General features: G+C 36.6%; 1 protein-coding gene across 2 annotated transcripts; it reads right to left on the reverse strand.

The window, feature by feature from the left end:
* Positions 1–2,123: 2,123 nt before the first annotated feature.
* Positions 2,124–7,846, reverse strand: smyd4 (SET and MYND domain containing 4). Of its 2 annotated transcripts, none has more exons than XM_039675644.2 (10): positions 7,516–7,846; positions 7,192–7,336; positions 6,160–6,249; positions 5,089–6,043; positions 4,750–4,995; positions 3,593–3,765; positions 3,349–3,484; positions 3,160–3,276; positions 2,449–2,572; positions 2,124–2,356 (listed from the first exon to the last, which is right to left on the reverse strand). In XM_039675644.2, the coding sequence occupies exons 1-10, from the start codon at positions 7,647–7,649 to the stop codon at positions 2,227–2,229; spliced, it is 2,250 nt and encodes a 749-aa protein (XP_039531578.2). In that variant the 5' UTR covers positions 7,650–7,846; the 3' UTR covers positions 2,124–2,226. The 2 variants fall into 2 exon arrangements, with proteins under 2 accessions (XP_039531578.2, XP_039531577.2); XM_039675643.2 differs by having other exon boundaries at positions 4,750–4,998; positions 7,516–7,838.
* Between the last annotated feature and the right edge of the window lie 20,018 nt (positions 7,847–27,864).

Here is a 27,864-nt window from a genome sequence, read left to right on the forward strand (position 1 = left end):
CAAAACCCCTCCTTTCCTGGTAAAAAAAAAAAGTCATCGAAATTGTGACTGCTAAATGTAAAATTTTTGACAAGCCAACAGTCTGAGTACCATGAAATCAGGGTGCGAACTACAGGGGAGCTATGCTACAAAAAATACTTAAAAAAAAAAAAATAATTATTTGATGGAAGGGTAATATAATACAAAGTATAGTGTTATAAAAAAGTTAGATAAAATGTTTAATTTACCAATAAAAAAATAAAAATAAAATTATATATGTGAAAATATATATAATAAAATATTACATATATATTTCATATATAAATGAAAGTATTTAATTCTTATTAGCTGTAATTGATAAGCCCTTGAAGTTTATGATTAATCTCCCAAGGTATTAAATGTTAATCCCATTCCATAAAAAAATGATCATGAACATGCCCTTAGGCATAAACAGTTATTTCTTACATGGAGGTCACATATCCAGCCATGCTGATTATCTGCCTGTTGTGAGTCTGAACGGCCCTGAATGTCAACATGAGGTCACACACACATAGTTCCTGCTCTCCTGAGATATATAATCTCATTATCCGTGACTGTTAAACAGATTTACCGACGCAAAAACCTTGACCAGAGGCTCAGAATAACAGCATATCCAAAAACCTCACACAGGCTAATGGTTTTAAGAGTGATGAAAGTGCTAAATCTACTGGCTTGGATTCTCCTTTACCAGCTGTTGGAGAAGGAGAAGGTTTAATTCCTTGAGCACAGAGATCGTCTACATTAAATGTCAATGGATTATTGAACCGTGGTTCTTAAATATACGGCTAGGCGTTTTTGTATCAGTGTGTTGGTGTTTGGTCATACATTTCTTCTAACACATCTAAAGGGATCCCACTATATAGGCTGCAGGTTCTCCTGCACTCCAAAGTTGAACATTAGATATCCAAGAGCGCAGGGCTCTACTTTTTCTGTTTCTTGAGGAATACCAAGATTGAATGGTACAATATGAATTACAAGCCTTTTATAATGCTAAACTGGAATATGAAGTACAACCATACCATAAAAAGTAGATTTTTTTTTTATTGTATTGACATAGAGTTGTGCTGTGTCTCATAAGCATGGTTGTATTTCCTCACTGTTGTTAAAGACCGCCACCTAGAGGTATTAAATGATGTTTGCAAACTTTTGCTTGATTACTGTTGCTCGAATTTAAAGGATTAGTTCACTTTAAAAAAAACTTTTGCTGATAATTTACTCACCCCCATGTCATCCAAGATATCCATGTCTTTCTTTCTTCAGTCGAAAAGAAATTAAGGTTTTTGATGAAAACATTCCAGGATTTTTCTCCATGTAATGGATTTCAAAGGGAACCAAACGGTTCAAGGTCCAAAGGACACTTTTAGTGCAAACTGCAAACTGTTCAAAGGGCTTTAAACGATTCCAGACGATGAATAAGGGTCTTATCAAGCGAAACGATCGGCCATTTAATAAATAAAAAGCTCAAATGCTCGCCTTGCTCTGTTCTGTGACTCACGTTTGTGACTTTCCTGTTCAAACTCGTTCATCAAAATGAACAAATCTTTTTCCGAGGCGTTTGGTTCATTCAATCAACGAAACGAACAAATTGACTTGGAAAAAGATTCGTTCATTTTGATGAACGAGTTCGAACAGGAGAGTCACGCATCACAGAACAGAGCAAGGCGAGCATTTGAGCTTATAAAACTTAAACTTAGTTATTTATTTATTAAATGAGCGATCGTTTCGCTTGATAAGACCCTTATTCGTCATCTGGAATCGTTTAAAGCCCTTTGAAACAGTTTGCACTGAACCAGTCTTTTGGACCTTGAACCGTTTGGTTCCCATTGAAGTTCATTGTATGGAGAAAATCCTGGAATGTTTTCATCAAAAACCTTAATTTCATTGGGGGAAATTGGGGTGAGTAAATTATAAGTTTTTTTTAAAAACGTGAACTAAGGGATTTAATGACAGACTTAAATGATGGCAGGGCAAGTTAAAATCCGTCATTAATCTGTCAACATTTTCAATGGGCCCAACACTATATTTAAATAAAATTTTATATTTACATTTATAGTTTCTACTTTTAAATGTAGGGGCATCAAAAATTCCAAAAAAAGTACCACATCCACATTTCAATTCATGACTTTTTAATACTACTGCACATATTAAAAAAAAAAAGGTTCAAAAGCATCACATGTTGTTTGAAAACACCATTCAGTTTAGGTTATTTCACAGCAGTCCTTGTAGACAACGTTCCATTTCATGAAGTTCCTGTAGTTCTTCACAGCGAGGGCCACAGTGGAGAGAGAGGAGCCTACGGGCCCTGGGAATCACAGAGAGAGCCGCACCACAGTCTCCACTGTCAAAGGAAAGAGGAGAACAACTGTTTTTGATCATAAACAAAAGTATAAGAAGTGTCATCGGATAGAGTTTGAAAAGTTGAGCTCTTACGCGTTAAAATGTAGCTGTGCTAATTTAAAAAGCTGTCGTCCAAGCTCAATGCTGTCCTCTCCAAATTGGGCCCGGACCGCAACAATGCTGCGCTTTAGATGGGACGCAGCCAGAATCCAGTCACCTGCCAGTGAAATAATCCTAAAATCATACTAGACTCTTCACTGGTATGATTTAGATGTTACTTATTTCATGCACAAACATCCGGTAGTGTGAGTTGGGGTGTTCGTGCACATGTGTGTGCCTTACGAGGACTTCCAAAGATAGAGCTACAAGTGTATGCACTATGCACGCACTATGTCAGTTACAGGATTTACCCTATTATACTTCTCCATAATTATCTTACAATTTTATAAAATAAAATAAAAAGGACAACAGCTTGTCACTGGGCAGGACCCTCAACTATGTACCTTATCTACTCCTGGAAGGTGCATATTAATACCTTGGCTAAGAGTTGTAATATGCACCCTTGTGTTCATACAGAATGTGCTTTTGCATTTAACTGCACTGCTTTTCCATGCTTTTTCTATGTAAACATAAGCATTTTGTGATACAGCATTCTAAAAAAAAAAAAAACCTGCCCTTAAAAATACTGCTATTTAATGGAGTAAATAACGGTTCTGTCCTAGTGATAAGCTGTGGTACCCCTTAAGGTAATTTTTTTTTCTGAGAGTGTTGGGAACATGTGACTTATCAGGCTGTTGTTCTCACCTGTCGTGGCGTACACACGAGCGGTCGCATCTGCTAGCTCTCCTTGGAGAGGGTGAGTCTCTGTTAGGATGCTGTTTGCCTGAGAAGTAGCTGATTTTAGGATCTTTAGGGCATTGTCTGAAAAACATTGATGCATATTAAGTATACGTATGGATATCTAACATCGACAAAACCCTATCGAGGCAGTACCTAATCTGTCTCTCTCCATGAGATGAGAAGCTTCATCCAAAAGACACTGTAAACCCTGAAGTCTGTTTTGTACATCGGCACTGGTGATCTGATCACCACAGGATGGCAAAGAGCACATGTACCAATCCATACGGGACTGAAATGGTATCAAATCAAATGGTTCCTTTAATAAATAAATGAGTTATACCAGCAATGCAATATCTCCAAAAATGTTGATCAGTTGTACTTTTCTGTAAATTTTTACCTGAAGAGGCTTTCCACATTTTACACACTTCAGCCCAGGTGTTGCGTTTTCTTTTGCATTCCGGCTTCCTTCTGATAGGTCAGTCTGACAGGCTTGGCAGTTACAATGGAAAAAGTACTGCTCCAGCAGGCGGCACTGACGCTCCTTCACCTCCATTCTGCTACAGTGTGGGCCTGTGAAGAAATTATGACTATATATTAGGGGTGTAACGGTTCACAAAATTCACGGTTCGGTTCGATACGATACACTTGTGTCACGGTTCGGTTCGGTACGTTTCAAATACAGCAAAAAGAAAGATTTTTTAAAAAAAATTTAATTATATTTTTATTAAAACTAACATCATAAAGTATGATATTTTTAACTTTGAGCAATTTTCAAATTTTCTTAGGAGCATTTAAAACAAACCAGCTCCTTGGACAAAATGAAATGTAATATTGTAGTAGTTAAAAACAAAGCTTTATGTTAGTTCAGGTTAACATTTGAGGGCAGCAATTGTATTGATAATGTCAAAATACAACCGACGTGATGTTACTTGAAAGCATTATTGTCTATTCCTGCCAAACTTACAGATAGTAGTGTTATACAGTAAATCCATGGTGAATGTTGCTGATCTGTGGACACTGGATACTTCATTCATGGCACAATGTTTGTTTCTGGTTTCCACGTCAGCGCTGTTTGATCCGTTAATAACGGAGAAATGTGAATGTTTCTCACTAGATCTCGCAGCGATGTTAACTTCAGTGGCGAATTCAAATGTTTTCTTTACTGGATTTGGCTGTGTGGTAAAAGTGCTGATCAAGATCGGCTCGCGCTGCATTGGTCCAAACTGATAAACGGTGCGTCATCCAGACAACCACACAATAATGAGCAGCTCAGTTTCGTTTCTGCTTACATTACATTCGCCATTTGATGTTGGGCAATGTTGTGGTCACGCCAGCGTCTCTTACATTATGAACGCGCGACACGCCTACTTTTGAATAACAAAATGTTGGTCGGCATTCGGCTCGGTTCAAAAATGCATACCGAAAAATCCGAACCGAAAGCCTCGTACCGAACGGTTTAATAAAAATATGTGTATCGTTACACCCTTACTATATATATATATATATATATTTCAAACCAACCAACCAACCTAAAACTGAATTCACATGTTTTACCATAACAGTGCAGAATCTCCTGTCCTGCAGTAAGAGGTTTTGAAGCGCGTACAGTGACCGTCACACCACATCGAGAGCTCTCTGGACCATCAGAACCACTGAACTGACTGAGCGGGTCATTCTGAAAGCCTGCAGTAAAGGAGATGCTTGTGTTTGGACTGCAGGAGTGGTTAAGCAGGCTGAGGACAGGAAAAATTGCTGTGGCAATTCGGATTTCACTACTGGACTGAACAGCCGTACCACTTTCTTCTGTAAGAAAAATGATCAACAGTCATTCAAATTCATGAATCTAATGTATTAATTGGCGGTTGGAGTTCAAGCATGAGAGTTTTGTCGAACCTTTGACCCTAACAGCAGTGAGTGCTTGAGCGTTACACCTGAGCTGCATCATGTGTCTCAGCGCTGTGGCTCCTAGCATGCTCATCTCAGGCTGCCAGATTACACCAACTCCTTCGTCCTTGCAAGATGCCCAAATGTCCGGTGGGGGTCCAGCTTGCAGCCTCCTATAAAGCATCGCCATGGTGATCGCCAATAAGAAGCGTGAGCCGGGTGAGTGTTGTGCCACATGTGGTAAAAGGCTGTAGATGCCCATGTACGAGTTGCCATGATAACAGTCGGTATGGTCTGAGTCTTCTCTACAGTGGCCTCCAAGACTCAACTTGACTGGCGAATCCCTTTTATAAGAGCTACATGTCAAGTTTGAAGCGCTTTTATTCACCCTTTGAACTTCATTTCGTCCGGCTTTCAGGGCCACTCTTAGTGCAAGGTGTCCCAAAACCCCAATGGCCAACAGATCTGCTCCAATCGGGCACTCCCATTGGTGCCAGCGCTCCCAAGCATCTTTTTGACAGCTCTCTCCACAGTAACGAGAGTAACTACAGTTTGGACAGGGCACAAAGCTCAATGATTGGCTGAGGCAGTGGTGACAGTGTCGGTCTTCAGTCTCAAAAGTCTTTCCGTCCTTTTTGGTCTCTGTATTGAGTTTGTTACTTGGTATGAGTACGTAACAGAAAGCCTCGTCCTCCAGCACCACCTCGCCAGCTGGTTTATTTTCCGTGGCTAATATGTGGCGACCTTTCTCTGGACTGAAATGAACGGACACACCGTGTGAAATACTAGTAGTAGAGTTCCTGCTTTTCTCGCATGGTGGTGTTTGATGATTTGTGGTTGGCGTGTTGGATTTTTCAGGTTTTCTAAGTTGATCCAGGCATGCGGCTTCTCTAGTTCTCAGTTTGTCTTGCAGGTGGCTTGGGTAACCAGCCTCCATAGACCGTTGAATATCCTGAAGACATTCCTGAGGAAAAAAAACAGATTACTTAAACTCACATAGATGCGTCAGTGTTGCATTAAACAATTTAGCTTGTTCTTATTTGAATGCTTCCCAAAAAAGAGTATAAGACAGACTCTTACTTTGTAGAGGCCAAGGTAAAAGAGGGCTGCGGAACGGTTAGCATAGCACAAGGATAGCTCTTCTGTATTCTTGTCTGCATTGCAAACACCCTGAAACATCAGAAAGAATGGGATTGATATATTTTATTATAACAGTACGACCTGCTATTTGAAATCCAAACCACTTTTAGCATGAACTTCTTATACTAGGAGTTTCTAATATCTATCAACCTGATACTGGCTCGGTCCATCCTCATCCTGCAACCACTGAAACCGAAAACTCTCGGGACAGCACCGTGTGTCCAAATTCAATCTTAACAGTTCTATTTCATGAGAAACGATCTTAAAACAGGGCTTTAAGTGTAAAATATTCAACTCGTCCTTTATATAAATAATAATTGACATTCTTAGGACATTTGCGCTGCAAGAATGTACAGAGAGACTGGAAATGTTTATTCATTGAAATCAGTTTTGAGGCCCAATATGGCACAGAAGTCTGATAAATCACAGTTAACTAAATGTTAAAAAAAATCATATTTATAGGCCTATTTAATATAGTTTTGCATTGCAACAATTTGCCATTTTTTCTAATTAATTTATTTTATAATGATACTGTTATTATTGGTTTTGACCTTGATAGTAAATTGGTAGCGAAAAGACAAGTTGTTATGCCAAACCCAACCGTCACAATCGGACGGAATCGCAAAAAAAATCTATTATCAAACAGGTTTCCAGAACCGTCGAGGTTTCCTGCTCCCTCTGTCTGTCATTGGTCAGACAAGCACATAGCCCAGCCCCAAACTCACGCTATTGGTTGAGCCACAGTTATTTAAAATCGAGCAATGGCGTCATAGTGCAACAAAATCAATACTAACTTCTTTTTTTTTGGAGGAAATCATCGCGGATTATGCAGGAATAAATAGTAGCCTAACAAATAGTGCTTTACTCATTAAACAAAAAAGTAAATGAACAAAGAAAATCACACAACTAATTAATTTAAGTATAATATCGTTATCATACGAAGCAGGTATTTAGATCGCGTAGTTTCCTTACCTTGGAGTAATATAGTGCTGCGACTGTGTAATCCTTCACTTTGAAGCTGAGGTTACCTTGCTGTCTAAACTCAGATGCCCTCTCAGGAGACTTTTTCACGGAGTACTTCTCAGAGATTCTGGAGAAAGTGTTGAGATCTTCTGGGCTGAAATATGGACAATGACAAAAGGTATTTAGAATATTTATTTTTATTTACATACAGCTGATATTTGAATATTTGTAAATTGTTCACACTAATGAATATCTCAAATACAAACTAGTGCAGCAACGTATAATAATATAAGGTATTTTATAAACAGCTCCTGAGTGCAGTATATTACTGACCCTAATATTGACAGCCCGTGGCTGAATATCGCATCTATATCTGTCAGAAGGCAGAAGCCCTCAGTTCCTTCAGATCTCAAGTCCGCCCATTTCTGCTCGACATGCCGAACCCACTCAGGACAGGGCAGATCCATTCAGAAATACGCTCAAAAAGATGGCTATTAACCGAAAAATTATAGGTACGAAATTGTTTAAACACTTTGGATTTGACGGCAATAAAGTGACTTCCTGTTAACTTTTATCAAGCTTCATAATAAAGGCCCTTACAAGCTGCTTGTTAAAAATAATAATAATAATAATAATATTTTAATTGTAGCTATAAATAGAAACAATAGTTATTAAAAGGGGGAACATAATAAGTTTACATGTTGGTTTGATGTACTTTTTTAGCATTTTCATTTAAATTGTAATTATTTTAATATTCATAATAAATTATTAATGCAAATACTTTTATGTCTGCCTCTTGGAAGTTAGTTGATATTATTATTATTTTTTTATTATTTATTTATTTATTTTTTTATTCATCAACTCATTATTTAAATTATGTCTATTTGAAAGCAGAGATGCTGGGAAGGGAAGGTGCATTAATTTCCCCAGTAGGTGGCGACATTGTTCCACGTTACAATCTTCTTTTTATGAAACGCTCTTCTCAGGGACTTAAGGCATGTGCACAATAGGTATTGTGTTCTTTTAATATCTCTTTCTGTTGTTCAAGCTCTTTGGGGACTTCATTAGCTATTGCATCTCCAGGGGGAATAAAATGACTGTTTAATGAGTCAGTTCTGTCACTAAACGCCTATATTTACAGCCCCAATAATTTCAGATCAGGTCTTAGATACTCCATTGAAAATTAGATTTTGTCCTGGACACTACTATAATGCAGTGTTTAATCAATGTCGAAAGAACTTGAATCTCCTTCATAAGGATTTGTTCTTTGGTTCGCTGTGAGAAATTGTCCTTTTTTATGAAATTAATCAGCATCTGCAAAAAGGAGAACTGCTATTCAATATTTGTGAGAAAGTAAGAATTTCCATAATTTACATGGAAATGTTTCTCACTACAACTTCATTGTACTTATTTCTTGTACGAAAAGGAAGAAAATACCATTTAGTTCATAAATACCTTTATTTTTATTAATCTCAACATGTTATACTCTAACTAAGCTCAATTGAATCTTTGGCACAAGGCTCACATTATTCAACATTTTGAATGAAAAGGATTAAATTTTGTTTATAACTTGGTTTCACTTTATGAAGTGTCTCCATGCATATGCATATTAATGTTGTGTTATATCTGTAAAGCAGCTGCTTCTGTGAGGTCCTGGGGGATGCTGCTGCTTATCACACATATTGCTCTATAAGAGCTTTATGTTCCACTGTTTTGTTTCATATTTGTGTCTCCAAAGCTGCTATGAATGCACCCTGTGATCTAGGGCACTTCTACAATCTTTTATTTTCATGACTGTCTTTGTTGTTTCCTGTGTGGGTGGAATGTTTTCCAAGAAAGTAACTTGCTTTCTGATATTTTACCTTCTTTCTTACCACCAGCTCATACTGTAAAAATATCAATTTTAAAAAGAACAACACGACCCAAACTATGCAATTAAATCATTGTCTGTTTAACAGATGAGTTTGAACACAGAAACCGAAAACTCTCGGGACGGCAGCATGTGTCCAAATTTCAATCTTAACCGTTCTATTTCATCAGAAACGATCTTAAAACAGGGCTTTAAGTGTAAAATACCGAACTTGTCCTTTAAAACTCGAGTATAGCTGACATGCTGATTAAGACGTTGTAAAGATGGATTTGGTTGTCACTCATAGATAGATCCGTCAGTGACTTCGTGTCAAATGGGCTCTTAATCCAAAGACTGGGATATCTCACCCAGTAAAATGTTCCATGCCTCAGGAGGGCTTCTATTGTAGATAATGAGAAATTAGATTATATAAACGGAGACCTAATAAAGGATCCTTTAAGTTTCTCTGGTCGATTTTTCAATGATTTTTTCCAATGCCTGCCGTAATAACACCAGCAAACGGATGTGAAAAGCACCCTGTAGAGCATCACGTAATTGAATGGCTTTTATTTGGTTTCATTTGAATCTGAACCAAAATCTATAATGCATTTAGCACAAACATTTTTGGCTGCGTAGAGATGAAAATACACACTAAAGTGTTCTCTCTCTTTCATACACACTCATTTCTCACACAAAGCCACAGCGAGACCCCGTGGCCCCGGATTCCCTGTCTTTTATTGTGCGTGTCATGTGAGATTTGGTTCAAACATAGGATAATGAAGTCCTGAATCTCCTGATCCATGTTTTGTCCAAACAGACTGTTTGATTTCATTTTCTGGATTGTGAAACCCAGTTTGCTCAGTTAAGCTTTACAGGCCACTGAGGTCAGTGGAACGGTTACATTTGTTTTTCATTTCAGTAGGTACACACACACATCTGTTGTGTCATCGTATTAAGAGTGAACCCTTTAAATTAGGTTTACTCTCTATAAAATAGAAATCTTTTATGATAGAAACATTGTGAGATTGCTTAAAATAAGAAACAAAGTCGCATTGTGACTGAGATATAAATGTTTTTGTTTTTTTTAAATAGAGGCAGATGTTGCCGTTATAAGATACAAAGCCAAATTATGAGTTATAATAACTGTTGTATTTAAATATAAGCTATTTTAGCATCTTCCAATACCTTTCATCATCATTACGCCAGTCTTCAGTGTCACATGATCCTTCAGGAATCAGTCTAATATGATGATTTGATGCTCAAGAAACATTTTTTTTTATAATTATCAATGTTGATATGACAGTTGTGCTGCTTAATAATTTGCAGAAACAGTTTTTACCCGGATTCTTTGAATAGAAATGTCAAAAGAACTTAATTTGTAAAATTATAAATGTATTTACTTCACTTTTCATCTGTTTAATGTCGTTGTTGAATAATAATAATGATAAAAAGGGTAGTGTCGGAAGTAGTTTCGAGAAATAAGGTTGCAGTTATATATAAATATATAATTTTTTTTTTTCAACCTGTAAATTACTTTGAATCTCGTAAATAGCCGAGTCATCACGTTTATGATGACATTTTTGGACAACCCAGTAGTATTTGTAATGTGTATCTGTTGTTGTTCTTCTGTTCTCGTGAATATACAGTAAGGCTCCTTTAAGGGCATTTCTGGCGTATTTTGTACTACAGTATTTTAATGGGTTTAAAGGAGTAGTTCACTTAAAAAAAAAAACTTTTGCTGATAATTTACTCACCCCCATGTCATCCAAGATGTCCATATCTTTCTTTCTTCAGTCGAAATGAAATTAAGGTTTTTGATAAACATTCCAGGATTTTCTCCATATAATGGACTTCAATGGGGTCCAAACGGTTCAAGGTCCAAATGAGAGTTTCAGTGCAAACTTTAAACTGTTCAAAGGGCTTTAAATGATTCCAGACGATGAATAAGGGTCTTATCAAGCGAAACGATCGCTCATTTTAAAAAATAAATAAAAAAGTTTAAGAAACAAACGAAATGACTCAAACAGATTCGTTCATTTCGATGAACGAGTTCGAACAGGAGAGTCACGAATCACAGAACAGAGCAAGGCGAGCATTTGTGCTCATAAAAATTTAACTTTTTGTATTTATTTTTGAAATGACCATGATTCATCGTCTGGAATCGTTTAAAGCCCTTTGAACAGTTTGCAGTTTGCACTGAAACTCTCATTTGGACCTTGAACCGTTTGGACCCCATTGAAGTCCATTATATGGAGAAAATCCTGGAATGTTTTCATCAAAAACATGGGGATGACATGGGGGTGAGTAAAAGAAAAAGTATTTTTAATTCTCAGGGTACGGTTGTATACTTTAAATGGCAAATGCTTGAATGTGATGTACATGTAGGCATTCAGGAGCTGCTTATAGCATTCATTTATAGTCATAAACATATCCTGGAGCAACATTATTCATCCAGCATCCAAACAAGAATCGAAGAAGACAACTGTTGATTTAGTGTGAGAAGCCTTCCATGCCCTCGCGTCGGATGGCCTTAACCGAGAGAGACGTGTCTCATCCACTGACAGACTTTGGCATCTTCCCAGGGCTGACTGTGGTAGTGCATGTTGTTGACTTGTGTGTGTGTGTGCGTGTCAGAGATCAATAGAGCACATCTGTCTCCTGAAAAGCTCTTTTTGTGTTTCAGTATTCATTTTGGTTGCATGGTTGGTGGTCAATAAAGCAATTCATTTGGGAGAACTGAGGAGAAAAGAAAGTAAAAATCTATCAAAAGCGCTTTCTTTTTGAAATGATCAAGTTTACAGCATTTTGAAATGTTTTTGCTCCAAGTATTTTCTTTTGTAACTAACATTTAAATATTTGATTGTAATATAATAATACATTTACTGTAAAATGTGATTACCATAATATATAAAAAAAAAAATCTTCATTGTATTCTGGATTATTTACAATGTCTAATGAATTAAGCCTCATTAATTAGAACATGCTCCACTGGATCAGGGATGGAGAAAGGCTTTTCTGGTTGACCGATGGCAAAGAAAGCTTCTGCTTGGCATTCATTTGAGCTGCAAAGCAAAAGTTTGGTGGTTCGGCTGAGAAGAGCTCATGTAATGGATCCCTCAGGCCTAGATTTTCACAACATTATCCTTTATTGATAATGTTTTGGCAGGATATTTGTCCACTCAGTATAAACTGTCTATAAAGTCTCCCAGCATTTCAAGAAAAAAAGAAAATCTCCAATCAGCCAATCACACGGCAGCAGCTCAATGCATTTAGGGTATGTAGAGAGACGGTCAAAGTTCAAACTGAGGAAGAATGGTGATTTAAGTGACTTTGAACATGGCATGGTTGTCGGTGCCATACTGAGTGTTTCAGAAACTGCTGATCTACTGGGATTTTTCCACGCACAACCTTCTAATGTTTTCAGATAATGGTCCGAAAACGAGAAAATATGTAGTGAGCGGCAGTTCTGTGAGCATAAATGCTTTGTTGATGCCAGAGGTCAGAGGAGAATGTCCAGACTGGATCGAGCTGATAGAAAGGAAACAGTAAAAATGGACCAAATATAGACAGTAAAACGTTGCCTGGTCCAATACCTCTCGATTCGATGTATATAACCTTTAGGCCTATATCTTAAAGACTATGACATCCGTGTGTCCTCGTTAAGGTTGGGTATCGTTTGAATTTGAACGATTCTGATTCCGATTCCTTGTTTCGATTCCGGTTCCTAACGATTCTCGATTCCGATTCTTTTAAGAGGCAGGGTCAAAAAAGTTTAGCTAACCTTGCTAACCAACGGTCTTTCTGAAGGAAATACTCCTGCTGTCACGAATACTCCTTTTGTCACAAATTTTGCATTTTGCCGAGATTTCGTTATTTTTTAAGAAAAGTGAAGCCACACTTTGGACCGCCGACGTAAGCTACTCATGTTCGACTCGCGCGGTTATGAACACTTCCGCTAGACGCTTCTTCGTTGGTGTTCAGCGGTTTCTTCTTCCGCTCGGCGGACTGTGAATATCAAAACTAGGATTTGAAATTTTAACTTTTGAACGATTCCGGGAAAAACGAAAAGTTAGTCTCGGTTCCAATCGATACTCGATTCTCGATACCCAACCCTAGTCCTCGTAGTCTCATTTTGTGAAACCTGTTTATGGTTTTTAGACCTTTATATAACTTGTTTTGTTCATATTTTTCATCGGCTCCTATATTTAAATAAATCAAAACGAGTGTTTAGTCATTTGAATCATGCTAGCATTTCATTCCTTATGTTTACTAATGTTTCAGGATTTTCCCTGTTTTTAGAGTATGTGTGTGTTTACAGCATGTGGCATGTTAATTCTGTGTTTGCTAGATTAGGTGTCAAGACTGTGAGCTTGGGATCAGGTCGTGTTATTGATGGCGTGTCATCCCTGATGTAATTACCTCAGCTCTCTGGGCTCATTAGCTCTGTCCAGCACACACTCCCTGTTTGTGTTTCTCATTTACTGTAATGAGAAGGATATGAAGTGTCTCCCTCTCCACAAACCCCCTTTACTCTGCTTTCTGCCCTTCTTGCTCTCCCTCGCTCTATCTATCTCTCTTCTTTTGTCTTGTTGCTTCTCCGCTGCTTTATTGTCGGATCTGTGGTGTTTCGATAAGGCAGATTTGCATTGTCTTGACCACGTGACTGTCAGACTCGCGCTCCATCTAAATATTCACCTCGCTTGTAAATTCTCACTAACACACAGTCGGCTGTTTGTTAATTAAACCTATCATCTCCCTGCTGCATGTCCCTTGCACGTTGTGTGTGTGTGTGTGTAGTCACAGTAAACTCTCAGAAGTAAAAGCTATGATAAGATGCAGATGCTTAATATCACAAAGCACAGACACAGTTTATTTTTATGCTTTTGTGAATTGATCTTTTATTGTCTTTCTTTTTTTATCCCTCAGTTGCACACAGCAGGAAGTACACAAAAGACACAATACTATCATTGTGTCTCTATTTTATACGAAGGGATATTACGGGTTTTAGCTTCATCAGCGCAGTCTGAAATATTATAACAATAGTTTTGTCGTAAAAAGACACCAACATATATTTACAGTAATTCACTCATTATAAAATCAGCTTTTGTGTTGTTGTTGTTGTTAATGGAATTTTATTATTATTGCTAAAAAATATTAGTATTAGATTTAGTTTATTATTTGGTTTATAACATTTTGATGCAATGGACCACAACATTTAAATATAAGATTTGATGTTGTCGGTTCTCAAGCAAATAATTTACATATTAGTGAATAATAGTAATAGTTATAGTAATAGAAATATACAGTACGTTCATAATATATGTGTGTGTATAATATATAAATATTTTTTTTCTTAGTAGATATATTGGAAATTAGTTTTTCTCACCCACTTTAAAAACTAGTGCTGTCAGTTTAAAACACTACTAATTTAAGCCATATAAGCTTTCTTTCTTATTGTACAAAATGTTGTCAACTTTTTTCAAAATAAATAAACACTAAATTACAAAAAAATTAAAAAATAAATAAATAAAATAAAACACTACTAATTTAATGATTTCTTGTGAAATGGTCCACGTGAACTACGTTTGAACTACGTTTCTAGATACTTGCACAGGTTTAAATGGTCATTAGACTAAAAGTTGAAAGGTCAGATATAACCACAGACAACTTTACTATGATTAATGTTTAGGTGACTCTTATTTTGAAATACTGAAATTATTTTCTGCCAATTACAGAAAATAATTTCAGTATTTCAAAATTTGGCAATATGTCATATTAATAAAACTTAAAACATAGTTTTTTTTTTGTTTATTAAAGGTGTATATCCTGAGATTTACACCATCCCAAGAGCTAAGTAAGTTTAATAAACAACACTAGCGCAGAGGGGAGAGCTACGTAAGTTAAAGGAACAGAGACATTCAAGTAAGGTAGTCTATTATATAAACTTTAGCAAAAGTGAAAGTGTCGGCGTGTGTATACGTGTGTGGAATTAGGCCACCTAGGCAAGCAAAGCCGAGGCGAACAGCGAGAGAATATAAATGATGAAGACAGAGGCATGGCCGAGGCCGTGGGCGCAATGAGCCCTATAAATCATCATTAGACAGAGAGCCCAGAGACACGGGGAGACGACCCGCCATACTCATGCAGAATGTGCCTGTCACATATGAGCTAGTATGACACCGGTCATTTGTCATGTGTCAAAAAATACATGTGCCGGTAAACAACTCGTGCCACCTGCTGTTCTAGGCAGCTCGCGTGCAGAGATAAAGGTAGACAACTCACAGGAGAGCGATTCACAACCCAGATAGCTTGATCTCCATTTAAGGATGTCACACCAAAAAAAGAGCCAAACAAAGTTACTCTTTATTGGATAAACACACAGCAGGGAGACAATACTATGGGGAAAAGAAGGGGGAACAGTGTCTGGAAATGTTTTTACCTGGATATGAACACATGCACTGCACTTCTAATTCAGTGTTGGGGGTACCGCATATACAAGTAACGTGAGTTCTTGTACGTAATCAGATTACTTTTTTCAAGAGTCAAATAATGCACTATTAAATCCCCCACCCCCCCTCAAATTTTTTTTTTTTACTTTTTAAAAATAGGTATATCACAAGATTCTATACAATGAACAAAAAACAGTAAAATGCAAACTCAGAATATTACATCAATCTGCAATAATCCAATGTTAAAGGTATATTCCACTTTTTTTTTGGAAATAGGCTCATTTTACCACTCCCCCAGAGTTGAGTTTTACCGTTTTCGAATGTATTCAGCCGATTTTCTGATATTTAGAAAAATATCAGTAACCAGACAGTTTCTGGTCTCATTGACTTCCATAGTAGGAAAAAATATACTATGGAAGTCAATGAGACCAGAAACTGTCTGGTTACTGCATGATATTCTTCTAAATATCAGAAAATCGGCTAAAAACATCTGAAAACGGTAAAACCCAACTCTGGGGGAGTGGTAAAATTAGCCTATTTCCAAAAAAAAGGGGAGTATCCCTTTAAATGATATGTATTTAATCTCACTTTTAACCTATGCCTTTGCTGCTGATCTTCAATGATCCAATTCAACCATAATAAACAAAAAATGACTTTAGTTAAGCACCACATTTGTGTTCCATTTTTCTTTTTCTTTTGCTAAAGGATGAATGTTGAACTTTCTTCTCCTATCCCGAATGTCCGCAGGGCTGATCGGCGCCCTCTACTGTACAGACGGGATATTGCATTTCCTTCAGCCTGAGGCTTATTCATTTCACTCTTGGTCTGAGAGGCCATTTACATTTGCCTAAAATAGAACTTTTGTTTTTGTTTTCTTGTTATTAAAAACAAACAAGTAACGCAATGTAACATTACTTTCCATAAAAAGTAACCAAGTAACACAATTAGTTACTATTTTAGGGAGTAGCGCAATATTGTAAAGCGTTGCTTTTAAAAGTAAAAGTACCATTTAAAAAAAATTATCTCATTGAAATGATCTTGGTGTGTAATCTCACTTGCATTTGTGTGCGTTGAAATAGTTTGTCAGGTTTGACATCATATCACTGGTATAATCTGGTCCATGCATATGCTATCATTTAGTTTCAGAAGACTTACAATATGGGCCGCTTTTATGGTGCTTTTTGGCTTGTTTTGACAACCCTTTTTTACTTGAATGGATAAGAATGTATTTATTACTTTAATTGGCAACACTTTATTTCGAAAGTCCACTCTAGACAGATATGTCAGCTAGACTCTCTAATTAATATTTGCTAACACTTTATTTTGTTGGTCCCCCAATAGATTTTCTACTGACTACAAGTAACTTGGCAGCTAGTCAACTTATTCCACTAACCCGAAGCTTAACACCTAACCATAACCTAAGTCTATTTAAAGTCCCCCCTGTATAGTGACTCTTTACTAAATAAACTAAATGATCCAGGTGATTTCCCTGCAAAATAATATTTTAAATTCACTTTAGTAGCTTTTATATTTCTAGTCATTTTAGTACACATTTTTAAAGTGATTTATGTACGTTTTATTTTATTTCAATAATCAGCACATATTTTGCGAGTTTTAGTAATAACAACAAAGTTTATTGGTTGCCGTTTTCCTGTGTCCTTCCATATTGGTTTCATAAAAATTCTGCCTAACATTTTTTCTTTTTTATTATTTTTTTGGATCGGCGAGTAAATGATGGCCAATTTTGTTTAAGTCTCAGGCTGAACTATTCCTCTAAGTGTGTTTTTACTGGAGATTGTAGGTTCTGCTGCACTGCAATGGTGGTGTCGTCCTCTGGAGGGCTCTGACTTGACGTGAAATGAAAGATACTCTGATGACAGTCTGATGTTAATTAAGGTGTAAACCTAGAATTGATGTATGTGCGAGGGTAATAAAAATGTAAATAGCTAAAAATGGATCTGTGCATGGAAAAAACATATTTGCTTGCCCTCGAAATGGAGAGGAATACTGAATATGCAAGTTTGTGCATACGAATGAGAGTCCTCATTTTATCCTTAAATGTCCTTCCAGAGATGCACATAAAGAAATGATTCTGGAAAGAGGCTTACTGCTACAGTATGTAAACAGTGAACCATTCCTGCTGCGCTCTCTATAAACACCGGCATTTCTAATGCATGGAAAGAAGCCTTAGCCGGTTACATAAATGTAATTATTTTTTATTGTTTGTCTCTGGTATGTAGCAGTTTTGGGTAATTCTTTCACCAGGACCGCCCGCTGCTGCTCTCTACATCACATGATAATGATGCTTGAGGGGACACACTTACAGCTAATGAGCCACTTGCTAATGAGAATAAATATGACGTTAACAATGTTCTCTTTCATTATCTTACAGTCTCAGTGATGAGAAAGAAAAATTGAGTCCTGCAATTCCCCATTACTCACACGAATGTGTAGGTAGATAAAGTAATTCACTAGTGATAAAAACAGTAGACTAACTTTTTTTGGAGCAGCAAAAAGCATAATCGCCTTTTAAGATGAACATTTAATTTTGTGCATGCCTGGTAATTATTGTGAGTAAATGCATCCTTTTCCGCAGTGTTTTTAGTCTAATGAATTCTAGTTTTCATTGCTCACTTTGAGAACTGTAGTGCGGCGTTTAATTTATGCTTTAATTTGTTAGAGAAAATGTTCACAAAACAAAAAAACAGTAAATAAATCATATTAGTTAATTTTGTGGTATTAAAGGGATAGTTCACTTTGAAATGTATTTTTGTGAGTCATTAAATCATGTTTAATTTGGACTTCTCTGTGCATGCTCTTTGAGGTGGTGACCATAGACCTCCATTATATGATTGACAGACAAGAACGGTTTGACCTAAAAATATCAAAATTGAAACTAATGTGGAAACAAAGACACCTCCATCATATCAAAAATTAATTTAAAAGTGAACCATCCCTTTAAATCACATATAAAATGTGTGTAAAGTTAGAGGACGGTAGCACACACCGGTGACTGAAGAGCTTTAGTGTTGCCCAAGGTGTTAATGTTCCAGTGCTTTACAAATAGATTGTGTTTGCATGTGACCTCGAACTGAAATTCACATCTTGGCAAATGTATTTTTCCCACATCATTTTTAATATGCCTCTATTTGTGATTTCCCTTGAACCACTTCCCAGAATATTTCAGGGAGCGTTGTTACGATCTACACATGTATACAAACATGTGTCGGCCTTTCACTTTCACCTCCTGCCTACAATCTTTTCTTGCCGCTGGCGTGTTACGGTCATAATTAAATGCATTTGATTATAAAACTGAAGAAATACTGTAGGAGTGGAAACACTTTCAAGTCATGGCCTTTCTTGGCAAACGTATTACTGTCAGATTGTTCAACATGCTAAAATATTTTGTGAATTCAGCTGAGGTGACGAGGCCACCTGATGGTGATGTCTTCCTCATTCACACACAACTTCAAAACATTTTGTGTTTTCATGAATCTGTATCTGCAAATCGTTTTCCATGACCTTTCAAATGACCTCCAAATGTCACAAAATGTTATGTTACTAAATGATAAAACATTGTAAATACAGCTGGAAAACAGTGAAAATCATAATTAAAACATTGTAAAATTAAGTTCTACATGCTTGAATTGAGTACTAATATAGAACTTTTTTTTATTCTTGCCTGAACTAACTTTTCCATGTAGAAATTACATAGTTTTTTTTTCTGTATTTACTTCACCACAAAATCATTTTTAATCAGTGTAGCGACAGTAAACACGTCATCAGAGAAGACGAGAGACGTCGCTGCAAGAGGGAGGGGAAGTTGTTTTTATAAAATATTATGAGGGCTCATTCATTTAAAAAAATAAAATAAAATGATATGCATAAATAAATTATTTATACAGTGTGTATGTATATGTATGTATATATACACATACATATATATACATATATATATATATATATATATATATATATATATACATGCACACACTGTATAAATGATATATCTATGCATAGATAAAATGCATAGGCTTCAAGTCACCATGAAACCAAAATTGACATATATATATATATATATATATATATATATATACTCATATATATATATTCCTTGTCAATTTTGGTTTCATGGTGACTTTAAGCTTCAATAAAAATGCAAATAATCCTAAATTCTATATAGGAGGATTTTTGGATTTAAAACCCTGTCATCATTTACTCGCCCTCATGTTAATGATGAGAACTAATAATGTTTCAATCATTGTGGTCACGCCATGGTGCTTTAGCTTTGAATGTACGCATCAAGCGCCAACGAGATTTGAGAACTGATAAATAAGATTAACTTTTCATGATTTAAAAATGGTATGGCTTCAGAAGATTGGGATATAGAGCACAAGTCGTTCATAACGCCACATGTATGGTACTTTTATGTTTTGTTTTTCTGTTTGTTTTCCAAAAAGTTTGGGGTCTGTAATTCTTTTTAAAATGCTTTTATAATTTGCCTCTTATGCTTGCCAAGGCTGCATCCATTTGATCAAATATACAGCAGATAAATATTACTACAATTAAAAATGTTCTTTTTCAATACATTTTAAAATACTGTATTTTACATCATTACTCCAGTCTTCAGTCACATGATCCTTCAGAAATCACTCTAATATGTGGATTTGGTGCTGAATTAGCGCTGATTAGCGTCTCTTTGATCAATTGTCTTTCAGGATTATTCATAGAAACAACCAAATTTATTTGAAATGTAAATATTACTGTCCATTTGAATTAGTTTAATCCTTTGCTAAAAACAGTGATTAATTAAAAACAGTATTAAATATGTACTTAGACTTCAAAAAAGGAAATGTATTAAAAAGAGCAGCATGAACACTAAATATTTTCTTTTAATTTAATTTCTAAATAATTTACACAAGTTGGAATGACATGATGGTGAGCAAATGATGACAACAGTTGTTTATTTTTGGGTGAACACATCCAGACTGACCGTGTCAGAACTCAAATACAAGGTCTGTTCAGATAAGCTCAGTGATCTCCATATGTTTGAAGACAAAAACAAGTGCGTCCCACCATATTCAACCTGATTTCCCAACTGTGCATGCAATAAAATGTTGTTCACGGGGCTTTCATCAAGATTTCTTTTCTGCTTTCCATCCGGTGTGCTTTGTGGGTCATGCAACACAACAGCTCTGCTATGGTGACAGGGTGAAGAGGTGCTCTTGCATTTCATTTTCAGCGCTGATAACTCTGATGAACCAAAGCGATTGTGGCTCTAAGAAGTGACTTTATTTCCCTCAGGCTCCGGAAACCAACAGATTTGAAAGGAGAAGCCCATTTTAGTTGCAAATGAAGGTTGCTTTTGTCACGAACAATAGAACAAAAGCCCAATATTTGTTCTTTCATCTCGAAAATTGTGAATAATTCTCATAAATGCCCCTCTGAACAAGATGTCTGCTTGCATGACACGGATTTTCTGTCTTTAGTTGTATCTCTTGAACATCTAAATATTCATGAATGCATCATTAATTCAGCTTAATACACTTCACAAGAACCGTCTCAGCAGAGCAACAGCATTTGCGGGAACTTTATGTTTTGCTTCCTAAAGAATCTCGTTCTCTTGTTAAATACAAAATGAGCACATGCTTGTGTCAATATTATGTCCACCCGTGCCCTTATCTGTTGTCACTGAGCCCTCTAAGAGGGAATCGGATAGATATACTGAGTTTTATTCAGGGCAAGGATGTTTGGATTTGAGGGGGGACAGTCTGCACTTCCTGTCTGTTATCAGGTGTGGACAGATCTGACCAACTCTGCACTTGTTTTTACCTCCTGTAAAGAGATCCTAATCTACATAGACAGCCTGTGAAAGGTCTGATGAATATGAATATGTACTAAGGCTATGCTGGAAATAGAACATTAGCATATTATACTTCCTTCTTGACTTAATTGCAGCTTACAGTCTTACAATTGCTACTTTTGTTTTGTAGTTGTGACTTAAAGGGGATGTCTAATGCTATTTCATGCATCATTTCTATTTACACTGTTAAAGAATTGGATTCTCAGAGTAAACATGGCCAAAGTTTCCAAAAATGAGTTTCACTCCTTCGGGGTTCATGTTTTTAGACCACAAAATAATGTCACAAATAATTTACTCACCCCCATGTCATCCAAGATGTCCATGTCTTTCTTTCTTCAGTCGAAAAGAAATTAAGGTTTTTGATGAAAACATTTCAGGATTTTTCTCCATATAATGGACTTCAATGGGAACCAAACGGTTCAAGGTCCAAAAGAGAGTTTCAGTGCAAACTGCAAACTGTCCATATGGCTTTAAACGATTTTAGACGATGAATAAGGGTCTTATCAAGCAAAACGATCGCTCATTTAAAAAAAAAAAACAACAACAAAGTTTAAGTTTTATAAGCTCAAATGCTCGCCTTGCTCTGTTCTGTGATGCGCATTCGTGACTCTCCTGTTCTAACTCGATCATCAAAATGAACGAATCTTTTCCGTTTGACCATTTGAGCTTATAAAACGTAAACTTTTTTTTTTAATGAGCGATCGTTTCGCTGGATAAGACCCTTATTCGTTGTCTGAAATCTTTTAAAGCCCTTTGAAGCTGCACTGAAACTCTCTTTTGGACCTTGAACCGTTTGGTCCCCATTGAAGTCCATTATATGGAGAAAAATCCTGGAATGTTTTCATCAAAAACTTTAATTTCTTTTCGACTGAAGAAAGAAAGACATAGACCTCTTGGATGACATGGGGGTGAGGTAAATTATCAGCAAAAGTTTTTTTTAAAAAAAAGTGAACTACTCCTTTAAGCTTGTTCAGCTTCCCAAAAAAACAGCGTTAAGGGAACAGTGGATGCAGTTTGTTTGTTCAGGACAGTGTTTTTGATTGTTTCTGGCATTTCGGTGCCGAATGTTTTTAAAAACAAAGCCTAGGTCGACACTGGATTTGCAGATCGTTTGAAACTGAAAGATGGAGCGGTACCAGTGATCCCAGCCATTTTTTTTTTTTTTTGGCAATGGACGCGCAAGTCCATATAATGTAAACAACACAAATGTGAATCCAAAAGTTATCCAGGAAAAAATGCAAAAATGGTTCGCAATCAGTCAGGATTTGGCTCAGAAGCTTATATCCAGCAGCATGCCAGAGCGAGGTTATGAAGAAGAAGGGTCAACACTGTAATTACTGGCTCTTTGCATATACATTTTTTTTCCCCAGTAAAAGCCTTTAAAACGGCTTTATCATTGTTTTTGCAAAACATGACATTGATGTCACTGCCGCAGTGTATTCTGCACATATGATTTACTCTTTCCAGTGTGACATTAAAATGGTATGTCATTTAATATTATTCTCATTTTTAAATGCTTTGTTGCTACTTGTGCTGTCTATACATGTGTGCTTATATATATATATATATGTGTGTGTTCATTTAAAGCTTGACAGTGCTATCCATGGAGAAGCGGTTTTGTCATGTCTATGATGACTGCTTTCCACAGGAGTGGCCAAAATTAGCTATAACACTCTTACTTGCTGATGTAAAATCTGCCCACACACACACACACACGCAGCACAGGCAAGACATCTGCCAGCTCACTAAAAATGAACAAGTCATTTCAGCGTGTCGAGCAAATTTCACACACATCCAAGGCCTCTCTCTGATCTTCTTAAATCACTGCTTGCCTACCGCTTCTTTAATAAACCCCCTTTTTTCATATCCGCTGTGTTTCTTGCTCCCCGTGACCCTTTCTGGAAGCTTCTTCTCCGCTCTGAAGTGCCGAGCATCATTGAAAAAGAAAACGTGTCTAATTAAACATGACCTTATTTACATGCCATAGCAGAAAAAGGAAGGATTTTCACTCTTGGAAGAGGTGGAGAAAATGACTCTTGGTTTAAAAAAGAAAGACAACTAGATTCACAGAAATGGCTGTATGGATCTCTCGTACTGCTCAATATCTTGCGCTAGGGGAAAACCTCTTTTCCACAAGATATTGAAGCCAAAAATGATCTTAATCTTGAATTAATGTAAAACGTGTTGTGGCAGCATGCAGTTCCTCCATAACACTTGCCCGACTACCAACCTGTGGATGCTTACCTGTCCCGTCCCATCCAATCCTATCTTCTGTCTTCTGATCATCTTGTCTTCCAGTCACCTATCATCTCTGCCTGCAAACATCACATCGATCTACTTTCCAGTCACTCACCTGTTTATATCCTGCTGTGTGTCTCTCAGTAAACTGTATTACCATTTTACTTTACTTACAGTACAGTAGTCTGCTTTCTTCTGATCCACACAGCGTGTACATAAACCTCTTAAACCCCATGTAAGGACATGCATAAATGCATATAATCAAATAAAAGCACACATATATCTATATGGCGGGTGAATTAAGCATTTTTGATTCATTTATAGATCTATTGTGCATGTTTTTATTATACTAAACGAGCATCTGCATGTCTTTATTTTTCGCAGGCCCTCCGCAGGTGCAAAAGTATGTTTTGCTCTCCTCTTTATGAAGGTCAAATACTCTAATATTTCAAAACTTTATTTCATGTCATCTGGAGATTACAAGCTCTTAGGGAGCTTACGTGAAGTTTGTTCAGGCTCTGCAGACGGATAGAGAGAGACAGACAGAAGAAGGGTGGTTATCATTGGAGTCATGGGCCCTGATCAGAGGCCTGCTGCTGGCTCTTATCTTAATGAAGCTCCGCTTATCATGAGCTCGAGGTCACTGTTATCTGTCTGACCTCTGACTGCACCCTTTCTGTCAATTAACCCACTCAAAAGTCTGCCTACCCTTTCACACTCGCATGCTGTTTCAACGAAAAGTTACTGTTAAGCTGTTTTTATTGAAAAATGTAAATGTAAAACGTTCTGCAAAGGAACTCGATCGCCCTCTGAACTCAAAGATACTTGACCTTTTGGCAGCAGGCTGCCCCAATTTGGCCTCTTAGTTTTTAATAGACATTTCTTTCCTGTAGACTCTTTTATATGTTTCGTCTTACTTGCAAGCTTTCTTTGGTTCATCATGCTTTTATTCTGTTATTATAAACAGTACAGTGTGTTATAGTTATTTTTTAGGTACAGCAAAGTTTATGGTCTGAAAAACAAGGTATGGGAATGAGTAGATAAAGCTAAAATAGAGGGGTTTAGCTTAAGAATAGAATTTGCCTACAGTATATTATGAATGGGTGACTGAATTATTTATTTTCTACTTTTTACAACTTTTAGTTGTAAGAAGTAGTATTGCTGTTGTATTGATGAAGACGAATTTAGTATTTTTTTTAAACACTTTTATGATTAATTTATTCAATAAAGAGAAAACTCCAATAGACTTACACTTCTGTGCAAATGTTTGGGGTCAGAAAGAAGTCACTTATACTCCTAAAGGCTGCATTTTTACTTTATTTTTTTATCAAAAATACAGCAAAATCAGTAAAATTGTGACATTTATTACATTTTGAAATACCTTTTTTTCTATTTGAAAGTGTAATTTATTCCTGTGATGGCAAAAATGAATTTTCCGCATCATTACTCAAGTCTTCAGTGGCACGTGATCCTTCAGAAATCATTCTAATATACAGATTTGATGCTCAAGAAACATTTCATATTATCCATATTGAAAACGGACTCAATAATATCTCTAAAGAAAAACTTACCCCAAACTTTTGAAAGGTATGTGTAATTGGTATTGGTTATTGTATTATTTTTGGTTGTAATAAATGGCTATTCTGTACATTTTTGTGTACTGTACGGCCCCTTAAAATGTGTCCTGGACCGCCACCCAGTATAATCATGACTTTGTTACGATATGATATAATATTATATGAAAGAGCATTTTGTTCTTCTAGACTTAGGCTTGACCTGAGGGTCTGTGCCACTCTGTACTGCAGTGCCACTTCCTGTAAAACTCAAGCCAAGCTGACTGTCAAAAACGACAAGGCCAAAATCAGGTCACAAGCCGCTGCAGTCTCTGTGTGTGTGTGTGCACACGTTATATTACATTATGAGACCAAATGTCCCCACAAGGATAATAAAACCTGATATCACCTACATTTTTTTTTTATAAAATGCAAAAGTTTTCTGTTGTTTTAAAATATGGACAAACCCAGCCATTGGGTTCAAAATGTAATTTAAAAATGTAACCCAATGGCTGGGTTTGTCCATATTTTACCCAAAATTGGGTTAAAGCAACCCAGCATTTTTAAGAGTTATGGGGATATAATATACAGTTTGTATAGTATAAAAACATTTACACATGGAGAGTCCCCACAGAGATTGTGAAACCGTGTGTGCGGTGCCAACACAGATGAAATGTCAAACTGGAACGGCTTCCTGTCCCATATTTCCCACTAAGCACTCTCCGGTGTGCCATCAAGTGTTTCACAGGAGTAGTGTCACTCGTCTGTGGTCTCGACAGGACTTTTTTATTTAAATAGCATTATGCAAAATACCATGTCTGCTTTGTTCATAATTGAACACTACCAGACTGATATTTCTTTTGAAATGCTCCACTGTAAAACATGATAGTCCCATTAAATAATGTTTTACTGATTTCTTCTCTTTAACTTCAGTCCAAAAGTGGTGACGTGGGGTGTAATAACCGCCTGACTTTCTATAAGGGTCTGAGCTCTGTGTTCCTGAACCCTTTTTAATTGGATTCTCCTTTGACTGGCTGCCATCACCTTTCTTTTGTTATTCATTTATCACTACTGACTGATTGTCACCATGGCGACGGGTTCATTCATTTTGTTACAGGTACCTTTCACAAATGTCAAGCAAATCTGTGAAAATAGTGAGGTTTTATCATACTTGTGTGGTTTAATTATACATATTTTATTGAATTGACTAATGAGTTAACGCTCAAATTGGTTCATTTTGTGATTTAAACTTAGTTGGGATTCGGTCGAGTTGAAGAGTAATAGCCACGAATGTATTCGCTCAAAAGGCTTTCACCATAACGACAAGGATTTTATATTCCATATAAAACATTTATATAATATAATGGGGCATTTTTTTTTTATTTTTTTTTTACACAAAGATTGAAAATTGATAAATTGAAATAGAAAAACACAGACAGACATGTTCAAGTCATCACTTGCCAGACATTTGCCCACACACCCACCCATAAAGCTGATATAATGGGCGTACTAAATAGACTTATGGGAAATTAGTGTGTGTGTTTAAGTGTGTGGTGGATGATGATAACAGAGAGCTTTATGAATTATTCTCACTCTGACATGTTTATTGGTGTTATTTTCCTCATTCAGCCTGATTCAGCACTAACTGTGCTGGGATTGTTTCTCATTCGCACATTGAATCCAAGCACGGATTTGGAAATTGACTGTCAGAAACTATAGCCAGTAATTATATTTTACAGCCTGCAATGCTGAAACGTTATTCCAAACCCATTTTTCATTTTGATCCCTTATCTGAATGTTAGTAAATGCTATGCACTTTAAACAGTTTAGATTTAACAAATAAGATGACAGAATTGTACAGAATCATAATGTTGTTTGTCTGAACTTTACTTTTACTATTTTAATATTTCTCATCAATAAGAAGTCTTTATTTAATCAATCCAAACTGATTGATTATCAAAAAGTGTCTGCATCACTAAAATGCAAATATGCTCACTCTAAAAATTCATATTATTTCATTGCTTTTCATGACCCTCAGTCTGAAATGATCTGTTTTAAGGGGCGGCTCCTTTAAGGATTGTCAGTAAACAGCCACTGTTATGACTGGCTAACATCATTGGACAGGAAACATTTAGGGCCCTATTTGAGTGATCTAAGCACATGGCGAAAGTGCAGTTAGGGCATGTCCGAATCCACTTTTGCTAGTTTAACGAGAAGAAAAAACGGTCGGCGCATGGTCTAAAAGGGTTGTCCCTATTCTCTTAATGAGTAATTGGTATATTTTGGGTGTACGTGCAATAAACCAATCAGAGTCTTATCTCCCATTCCCTTTAAAAGTCAGTTGTGCTCGCGCTATGGAGGATTTGCTATTTGCATGGCAGAACTTGAACGCGGAAAAACTGAACGCTTCTGCACGAGCAGACCATCTACGGGACAATGTATGGGCCTGCCTATAGGTGCATATTACTAACACGCTCTTTGAATAACAAAAAAAATATTTCAGTTGCCTCAAAATAGCAACGCTCCAACAATGCGCCATGAACACACTTTGTTTCAGACCAGCACGCCAATGCATTTGCTAATTAAACAACATGGCTGACATGAAAATGATAACTGTGTCGGGCTGAAACTAGCAAAAAACAATTGCGTTGCACTAGAGCCCGACCGATAAAGGATTTTGAAGGTCTATACCGATACAAAATATTTTTGGGTTTTAAAATCCGATATATC

Source organism: Pimephales promelas, chromosome 23 (genome assembly GCF_988280905.1).
Source record: "Pimephales promelas chromosome 23, fPimPro1.hap1.1, whole genome shotgun sequence".
In the NCBI taxonomy this organism is placed as follows: domain Eukaryota; kingdom Metazoa; phylum Chordata; class Actinopteri; order Cypriniformes; family Leuciscidae; genus Pimephales; species Pimephales promelas.

Excerpts from the sequence above, each read along its gene's own strand:
- smyd4 (XM_039675643.2), bottom strand. The coding sequence starts at position 7,649 with ATGGATCTGCCCTGTCCTGAGTGGGTTCGGCATGTCGAGCAGAAATGG. Across the intron at positions 4,999-5,088 it reads CACTGCTGTTAGGGTCAAAG|AAGAAAGTGGTACGGCTGTT; the intron begins GTTCGACAAAAC and ends TTTTTCTTACAG. Across the intron at positions 3,277-3,348 it reads CATGGAGAGAGACAGATTAG|ACAATGCCCTAAAGATCCTA; the intron begins GTACTGCCTCGA and ends AATGTTTTTCAG.